The sequence below is a fragment of the Gossypium hirsutum genome, chromosome D11 (assembly GCF_007990345.1).
Source record: "Gossypium hirsutum isolate 1008001.06 chromosome D11, Gossypium_hirsutum_v2.1, whole genome shotgun sequence".
Taxonomy (NCBI): Eukaryota; Viridiplantae; Streptophyta; class Magnoliopsida; order Malvales; family Malvaceae; genus Gossypium; species Gossypium hirsutum.
Window position 1 is genome coordinate 63,833,119 of NC_053447.1, and position 9,649 is coordinate 63,842,767.

Consider the following 9,649-nt stretch of genomic DNA (forward strand, 5'->3'; position numbering starts at 1 on the left):
TTAGCTAGGGATTTGAGTAGTCAAATATTATTATGATTATCACACAATTGAATGAAAGATTAGAGGTCAAAGGCAACTGAAATAAGCATCGATCAAGATTTGAATAAGGCTTTATTTTAAGCAAATTAATTTCATAACAAAGCCAGCTGCAAATAGGTAAATAATCAAAACAGAGAGGAACACCAAATAATCATACAATGAGTTCTTAGCAGCCATGAAAATAATTCAACATCTGCTCCTGTTTTTCCTATAATTCTTGAATAATAGACCTCAGTTCATCACATTCCTAGTGCATTCAAGTCTCACATTACAAAATTCATAATTAATTTCTTTCTTCTGCCAAGGAGATGATAGGTCGACCTGTTGTAAACCCGCCTCTGATTAAAACAAAAAATGACAAATCATGTTTCAGATCGAAGTTATTCACGGCCATAGGAATTATAGCCATTTGAATTAGACATGTTGCTCTGAGGCGGAGTTCGTTCTGGCCGAGGTCTTGCATACTCTGCAAATATAACCCAACCATCGAGGAACTGCAATGATCCGAAGGAAATTAGTTACCACAATCAAGGGAAAGGGGGAGGGAGAGTATGCAGATAAATCACTTTCCACAATCTACCCTCAAAAGAACATAATAACAACAAAGCATGGTTCAATCATCAATGATATAACCTGGAACAGTTCTATAAAAGCACCTAGCATATTTAGTTCAATTGAAATTACAATATCGAGACAAAGAAATGAACATTTTAAGTAAGTAAAGGGAGCTAACCTTGCCATCCATTCCCACTCTTCCTTTCTCAGCTTCCTCTACAGTGGCATATCTTACGAAACCAAAGCCTTTAGAATATCCTGATACACGATCAGTCACTACTCTGGCTGTAAAGAAAGAAAAGGCCAATGGTTAATAATCTCATAAAAACAATTTCCAACATTCTTTCACGTAAGGAGAGACTAACCATCAATTACACGTCCGAACTGAGAAAAGGCTTCTCGAAGTTTCTCCGACTGAGTGCGCTTGTTAAGCCCTAAAAACAAATTCACATAATAACTTTCATCAAAATATGAATCGAGAAAGGTAAACAAGTGACACAGTCAACACGTAGAATCGAAAAAGTACACAAATCAAATTACAAACCAAAACAGGGAGAGGATTCATTTTAAACCCAAACTTATAATACTCAATTCATTCTAAATTGATGAATTACTTCTTTGAATGAAATAAAGATATAGACAACATCAATCGTTTTTCTTAATCAACCATAGAAATTGACAAAATTTTCTTCCGTTTTCCCACATTTTCCCGCAATCAAGCCAGCATAATAACCTAATAAATAAGCCTGTACGCAAAAACTATAAATTAAACCAGAAAATAATAGAAGCAATTAAAGGAAAACCTTGAAAAAAACAGAGCATTTTCCAGCAAAGGAACAAGCAAAAAAAAACCCAATAAATCAATATATAATCAATATTTACCAAGAACCCAGAAAAAAACAGGACCAACAAATTAAACCCATTAAAAGAAAAAACTTCTCTTCCATTTTCCAGCAGTTTCCAAGCAACCAAACATATAAACAATACCAAATAATCCATAAAAATAACATGAGAAAACAAGAAGGAAGCTATGACAGATAAAGATGGAAAAGAAAATATATGTACCGGAGACAAAGAGGTTGGTACTTGGAGGCGCTTGCTCTCTACCAGGGGTTCCCTCGCCGTTGCCCATCGCCGTAATTGGCGGCGGCATAAAGGAATTAGCCGTAGCTGTTGAACACATGCGCCTGAATCCCTGGGGAGCTGCCCCAGCGAAGATCGCTCTCGTCGCCGCCGCCCTTAAAGCCATCAAGGAGATATTAGTGGGGATGGGGAGAATCAGGGTTTAACACTTCAGGATAAAACCTCTTTTGTGGTGAGAGAAAACTAGGGCAAAGTTGCAACCGACTTTAAAAGGCAAGGACTTGATGAAATTACCAATTTAGTCTTATAGAAATATATATTTAGAAACATATTAAATAATATAAAGGAGATACCAAAATTATTCAAAAGTTAATAGTAATAAATTTTTAAAAATTTAGCCTAAATCATATCATTCCTCACTCAATTACCAGTAAATTTTTATTTTGGTCACTTATTTAATTATAATTTAATTACTGAATTATTCAAAATATTTTATTTAAATCATTGGGCTATTAAAAACTAGAATATATGAGTTTTTCTATTAGCACTACCTACATTAATCGAAAATTATCTTTTTTCCTTTTATTCTACAATTCATTTTTTCATAAAACAATTACAAATCTACGAACTAAAATTCAAACAGTTTATTTTTTTCTAATCTCCGATGTTGACTGTCAAATCTCTAAGGTATATTCTTCTCCCCGTTAATAGGTACTGACCTACTATTCTAATCATCAAATCATTATTTGGAGCTCTTTGACAGAATTTTCAAGTTACAAGTCAACCTGATTTGACCAAAATTTGATTTAAATGATAAAAAAAATATTTACAATTATTAGTATTTTGAACTGCGAATAATTAATTCACAAAACTTGATTTTTTTTTTAAAGAAACATTTGTAGAATAAATATTAAACAAGGTTGATGGCTTTTCTTTTCTTTCTTGAATGAAATTTCAAGGATTGTTTAAAAACATGTTATTTGTCAAACATAAAACATCGATTTGATTAGAAAAGAAGATGCAAGATCATGATGGTATCCTCGATGAGCCTAAGCAAAGCTGTATTAACTTGGGTTAAGCTTTTCACTCCCTGATGATCACAGTCAATGACAGCTTTCTTAACAGCCTCAACACTTTTATACGACTTCTCAAATTTGAGCTGATCAAAAGCCTGTAGACCTTCCCGGATTTGAGGAACACTGGTGTTATAAGAATATCGACACAACACAAGGGACCCCCATGTTGGATAATCTGACGTCGCATTCTGCACCACCATGTCAACAATGTGTAAGGTTTCAACAAGTTTAGAAGCTGATTTCTCCACTGCAATCCGAGTTAACCCAGTTAAGTTGGCAGTGAAGCTGCCAGGATCTGATTCCAAAGCTGAGATACATTCTGCAGGGTACTGTGTTTTTTTGCAGGTTGATTCAATTAGGGCCTTGCCTGTTTCTTCAGCATCAATTGGCAGGAAATAGTTGTTGAAACCAAGGGATATTAGGGTTATGATGACCAAGGTTTTGGGGGAAATATTACTTTTTTGGCTAGCCATTTTTTGGGGGGGTTTGTAGGAAAATGATGTTTATGCAAGGTTTTGTGACTTAAAAAATGGATTAATATTTTGAATTTGGAAAATTTTATCAAGTATGTAATTGGTGGATTTGTGAAATTAATGTTGTGGTAAATATGGCTATTGGTGAATTTAATGTAGAAATTAATTTGCTTAATTAATTCTATATTATATTGCTCAATTTGTTATTTTGTGTTTTATATGTTGAGTATTAAAATAATTGACTTAATATATTAATTGAGAAAAATATCAGGATAAAATTATTAAATTATGTCATAAATTAAAGTATATAGATGAAATTTTGAGTTTCAACGTAACATAGTATAGGAGTTAAGCTAAAGTTTGACCATTATATTATAATAATAATAATAAAGCAAGACAGTCCCAAGATAAATGAAATATATAACCAAATAATATTTCAACTGAAAAGTTAACAATATAAATTATTTAAATTAATAAATTTGAACTCGACCTTTAAATTTTCCAAACCTACAAATCCTAGAAACTTTTCTTTTTTTTTTTCAAGTAGTTTGTTTCTTATCCTTTGTTTTGCCCAATGATAATATTAGTCTCCGGGTTGGCTATCATCCGCCTTTTTCTCCCTCCCACCAACCTTTTCTTTCTTTCTTCTTCTCATTCACTCCACATGTCTTCTTCTTTTTTCAATTTGTAGATCTATTTTGTAGGTACCTTTGTTATCTTCATAAGTTGTGATGGATAGATGACGACGCCTTTCATTCCCGAAAATTCCATTGGCCACCAGTATTTTTTCTTGGAAAGTGGGGGCTCTTTGTCAACTTCTTAATATGTTTCTGTTTTGAGAGTATTTCAGAATAATAAATGATTTTACGAGTCAATTTGCACCTGTGTTATCTTAAGCTTTATATGTTTTTTTTGTTTGTTTTTCTATTTTTTAATAAGTTTTCAATTTTAGAATTTTTTGTTTGTTCTTGTAGCACGTTTTTTAGTTTTGCTTATGCATGTAACCTTAGTTTTACAACTGATTTTAGGGATGGTTTTGTTGTCGTCCTCTCTAGTTTGGTAAATGCTCGATTCTTTTGTCGATTTTTACTTTAGACCATTCGGAGTTAATTTCCTTATCGTATTAAGGAAACGCTCATCCCAGCTCCAACACATTCTCCTCCCTTATTGAAATCTTGTATCAATATATATATATAGTTTTCTTTACCTATGCAACACACGGTCTTGTTGTATATATTAACTAAATTTTAAATTTTTTTATAAATTTTGTAACATTTATAAAATTAGAATATAATATTTGGCACACTATTGTGCAAGTGGAGTTTTAAACTCCACAAGCAGGGTTCATGAATTGACAAGTGTCCTATAAGAGTATAGTAGAATATTAAAAAATAAATATTTAAAAGAAAGAGACACATGATAATTTTTGAATGCTACCTATGGAATAAAAAAGTACAGTTCTAGTGTACCAAAGAATAATCCTGATATTAAATTGAATTTTAATAAACAATATTTTGAAATTATTTTTAAAATATAAATATTAATGATAGTAGATTGTGTAAAAGCTTGTTTTTATATATAGTTTCTAACTTAATTTTAATTTTGATTATTAAATAATTTATTGTAACATTATTTCTATTTTAATTTTAATAATTATTTAATTTGTAAAAAATGAATAAACTTAAAAAGACTTTTTTTAATTGTGTCAACGTTTTACTTAAAATCCCTGTAATATATATTTAACCTTCAGAAAATTCCGTTTTTTATTAAGTTCAATTTATGTAAAATTTTAACATCCCAAATCAAATGAGATTAAGGGACACAAATAATTCAGTAGAGTAAGCTGGAGTAGTTCAATCATATTTAAGTCTAAAATTTCAAATCAAGTTTAAGTTTACCATCGTTAAGTAGAATTACTCACAGATTGAGCTTAAATGAAGATTTTCATGTTACAAATTCATCCATCGTAATCCGAATTCGATTTAAATAAGATTGTAAAAAAAATTAAATTTAATTCTAGAAATAAATATTAATATTAGAACATATTTTATTTTTTATTAATATTTTGAACCGCAAAATAAACTTTTGCACTGGGTGAGATTAGCCTAATAAGTAATAAACAAGCCTAACTTTATTTTTTGGACATAGCTTGACTCTTGAGTATAAGTTTTGGAGAACAGAATAGTTAATAGGGCAACCCAGCACATGGATAATTTCATGGATTGTTTGAGAACATGTTATTTGTCAATAATATATGTAATAACATAAAACATTGTTTAGATTAGAAAAGAAGATGCAAGATCATCATGGTATCCTTGGTGAGTCTAAACAAAGCTCTATTAACTTGGGTTAAGATTGGCAATGTCCATCCCTGACGATCACACCCAATGACTGCATTATTAACAGCCTCAACACTTTCATACGATTTATCAAACTTGAGCCGATCAAAAGCCTGTAGACCTCTCTGGATTTGAGGAACGCTGATGTTGTAAGTATCACGACAGTTGACAAGGAACCCCCATGTTAGATAATCTGTCGCATTCAGCACCAACGTTTCCACAATGTGTAAGGTTTCAACAAGTTTAGTAGCTGATTTCTCCACTGCAATCCGTGTTAACCCGGTTACGTTGGCGGTGAAGCTGCCAGGATCTGATTCCAAAGCTGAGATACATTCTTCAGGGTACTGTGTTTTTTTGCAGGTTGATTCAATTAGGGCCTTGCCTGTTTCTTCAGCATCAGTTGGCAGGAAATAGTTGTTGAAACCAATGGAAATTAGGGTTATGATCAAGATTTTGGGGGAAATATTACTAATTTGGTTAGGCATTTTTTTGGTGTTATGGGAAAATGAGAAGGAAGAAATGAGGTTTATAACAAGGCTTTTTGGAAGAAAATGTTATGACTTAAAACGGATTAAGATTTTGAATTTGGAAAAAAAAAACGTTTTCAATTACGTAATTGGTGGATTTGTGTAATTATTGTTGTAGTAAATATGGTAATTGGTGAATTTAATTTAGAAATTAAGTTGTTTAATTGATTTTATACTATATTTATCTAAATTATTTGTTATTTTGTATTCCTCTATTGAGTTCTGAAACTTTTTTTTATTACATGAAAAAGGATAAAATCATAACTAGACTAAGCGGAGTTAGGTCATTCCAGAATCATCATATAGTTTTTAAAGAATTTCATCCTAGGGTTGTATACAGTTATACATGCTTAGAGGCCTTGTCATTATTGTCTACTCGATTACCCTCTCTAAATACATGTGTCATCCTAATCATCCAAACATGTTGAATAATTTCTTTAATAGCTCGTAACACGATTGAGTGGTGAAACTCAACTGACTCATCTTGAATCAATCGGATTGCAGTCATACTATCCATCTCAAGCACATTTATTTAAGGCATAGACTCCAGGCAATTTGAAGTCTCTCCAGAGCTCCCCAAAGCTCGACATTGAGTGCAGAACAACAACCAATGTATTTAGAAAAACTAAAAATTCATGTACCATGTTTGTCTTGGATAACTCTCACCAGCTAAAGCATTTTTAGACACTTTACACACAGGACCATGAGTGTTCACCTTATATCATCCTTCCCCAAGCCAAAAATCCTTAGTGTTCACCTTATACATATTAATCATGAATTAATATATATATTTACATTTCATGAATTAATCATCAACTTACATCAAAAAATTGATAGGATGTATATAAGATTTTGGAGTTAGCAAATTATTCGAATTCGATTGAAGAAAAACTCAATCATCAAACCAAACTCAAACTTGAGTAAGCTATGGATTAAACCAAATTCGAACTAAATAATACTCCAAATTTAATTATATTATTATCTTTGAAATATATTATTAACCTTAAACTTAATTATCTAACCAAAATCATATAACTCAAGCTTAATCAAGTTTACGCTCAAATAACTCTATTACATCTTAAACTGACCTCGAACTTAAAAGTAGATATCTGATTGAGTTAGAGCTTCAAATTTCGAATCAAACTCAAACTCACCAATATTCAGACTCAAATCGACCCCGTCCAATTACACCCGTGTTAATGCATTATTTATTCCTCTGGAATATGGTATTGAACTTCGTTTCTAAGATGGGAAATGTGCATAGTGCACATTGTGGACTTCAACTAATTCCATAACAATTGAAAGCTACTTAACCACAAGAAAAATGCTAGAACTTACGGACAGTGGACTTTAAAGTATATTGATCATCATTATTATCCAGAAGAATAAACAAACGAGCAAGTGTTTTTGAGTTTGTAATATCGGCAAATTTACTTTAAAAAAGAGTGCTACACTCGTTTCACAAGAACAACCATAATAACCATCACTGCCAATCCCATCAAGCTAGCTCCAATTGTCTTATCCATATTGTTCGATCCAGCATTTTCTTTAGCCTTGTCCACCGAGGGTAAACTAAAGAGACTATGGAGGAAATCAGTCGTTTTACTCACCATCTCGACCACACTAGTCTTGATTTTCTGTATAAAAGCCGAAAATGATTCTCCACCATCTTCATTTTCCTCTAGCTTCACTGAAGATACAGAACTTCGAGGAGATCCCGGAAATTCAAACTTATCATCTGCATCACAATGGTTACAAAATTAAGCAAAATAGTAAAAGATGCGATGCAATGGAAGAGTGAAACAATGAGCAAAACGTCTCACTTGTCTGCTGGGATTTAATGAAATCCATATAAGCTGAATTGTTCAGGACAGCATCCCATACATGCGGATCAGAAGCAATGGAAGCAACAACAGACTGAGGGGAAAACCAAAACCAAAACCATTAACCATTAACCATTAACCATCAACCATCTTACATTTTATAATTATAGGTAATGGAAGTAAATCGATAAACAACCAAATAAAGCATCCTAGTATGAAGTATGGAAGACTATGTTGCACTAATCTCTGTTTTTCTTAAAATATCATCCGATACCCTCTAAGGGTACCCAACACCCAACACTAACGCCCGAATCCTAATAATAAATCCAAGTAAAGAGTATAAAAGGAAACAACCCTAAACAACACTGTTAACAATCTGTAACGAATGTCATTATCCAAAATGTAGTTAACCACAACCTGAACAGCAGGGCTCTCATTGAGTAATTTGAATGCCTGAATAGCAGGTTTTGGCACTGAAGTGGCTTCAATGTTGTAAGCAACACAATCTTTAGTCTCCTCAGTGTTCGAAAGCGATGAAACGCCAGTCACCTGAACCATTTCACTGTATTGTGGAGATGACAGATAAACCCTGAACCAAAAGGAAATATTCTCTAACAGATCAGAAATATAGTAACATGATTTTCTCATACATACCAACATCACATCCCACCCTCAAAATATGTCATTACAAACTTGAAAATTCAATATGAAATGAAGTCTTAACTATTTTTTGTTTGGGGTTCTTGATGTTAGTCAACAGTCTTAAAGCAGCTTTTTGATGATGTTTACTTACTATATCATAATTTAGATAAAAATAGTTAGCAAAACCCTTCAAATTCAATATCTTTATCCTATAAAAGCAACCATTACCCAAATTTCAGCTTGATACATTTTCTTTTGTTAACAATTCCTAAAATCTGAAATAAATAAATAAAAAGAACTGAAAGGAATAAACTTCACTTGTCCAGTGCATCTTTCAAATCATTAGTGGCTTCTTTAGCCTCCTCCAGGCTTGGAACGCCACTAAACAAAATCCGAGCAATCGGTTCGGGTCTACCTGAGGCGGCGATGGATCCTTCCAGAGCAGCTTCCTGTTCAAAATCACCAGCGAATTCCCAATCATCCACCATCTCCCAAGATGACTTGTGACTGACCGACGCAGTCGTGTCGGCAACAGACGAAACTCCTTCACTAGAAACAGAAACCACGGAAGAAGCAGAACGGGAAGCGGCGGCGACACGCATAACGGATTGCTCAGCAGACAGCGGAGTTCCCTGAACACCACCACGAAGGCTGGAGTTAACAATTCCGACCCCGGCGACCTTCCCCACCGCCCTCATGACTCCTCCTCCGCCCATTTCGGTGATTCCAATAAAAGGAAGAGATGGTATTTTTGGATTAGATGAACTGAGAAGAAGATGAGGATAATGGTATTAAATAGAAGGAAATTATTTATGATTATCTATTGATTCTATTTCAGTTGAAAAGGAAAGGATATTTTATGACGGTTGTCATTTTGAAGGAACCAAACGGCATGTCGTTTCGATTCCTTACTCTTATACATTTTGTTTTCCAAATATCTATATAAAATAATTCCAAAAATTTGTGTTTAAAAAGAAAAAATCTGTTTAGAGTTAAAAGAAAATATTTTTAGACTTTAAAATATTTAATGATATTGATATTTATACAATCGATTAATTCTATTAAAAAATTAATTATTTTAATTTAACTATT

At 32.7% G+C, this 9,649-nt stretch overlaps 4 protein-coding genes across 4 annotated transcripts; all 4 read right to left on the reverse strand.

Annotated features, from left to right (window-relative positions):
• Positions 1-221: 221 nt before the first annotated feature.
• LOC107929694 (organelle RRM domain-containing protein 2, mitochondrial) lies at positions 222-1,987 on the reverse strand. Its single transcript, XM_016861190.2, has 4 exons — positions 1,660-1,987; positions 960-1,028; positions 773-879; positions 222-533 (listed from the first exon to the last, which is right to left on the reverse strand). The coding sequence occupies exons 1-4, from the start codon at positions 1,841-1,843 to the stop codon at positions 420-422; spliced, it is 474 nt and encodes a 157-aa protein (XP_016716679.1). The 5' UTR covers positions 1,844-1,987; the 3' UTR covers positions 222-419.
• Positions 1,988-2,683: 696 nt separating this feature from the next.
• Positions 2,684-3,226, reverse strand: LOC107929747 (cell wall / vacuolar inhibitor of fructosidase 2). The gene has a single exon (XM_016861253.2). The coding sequence runs from the start codon at positions 3,224-3,226 to the stop codon at positions 2,684-2,686; it is 543 nt and encodes a 180-aa protein (XP_016716742.2).
• Positions 3,227-5,357: 2,131 nt separating this feature from the next.
• LOC107929774 (cell wall / vacuolar inhibitor of fructosidase 2) lies at positions 5,358-7,286 on the reverse strand. Its single transcript, XM_016861278.2, has one exon. The coding sequence runs from the start codon at positions 6,048-6,050 to the stop codon at positions 5,508-5,510; it is 543 nt and encodes a 180-aa protein (XP_016716767.2). The 5' UTR covers positions 6,051-7,286; the 3' UTR covers positions 5,358-5,507.
• Positions 7,287-7,436: 150 nt separating this feature from the next.
• LOC107929804 (uncharacterized) lies at positions 7,437-9,440 on the reverse strand. Its single transcript, XM_016861313.2, has 4 exons — positions 8,876-9,440; positions 8,333-8,504; positions 7,916-8,009; positions 7,437-7,830 (listed from the first exon to the last, which is right to left on the reverse strand). The coding sequence occupies exons 1-4, from the start codon at positions 9,271-9,273 to the stop codon at positions 7,541-7,543; spliced, it is 954 nt and encodes a 317-aa protein (XP_016716802.2). The 5' UTR covers positions 9,274-9,440; the 3' UTR covers positions 7,437-7,540.
• Positions 9,441-9,649: the final 209 nt, after the last annotated feature.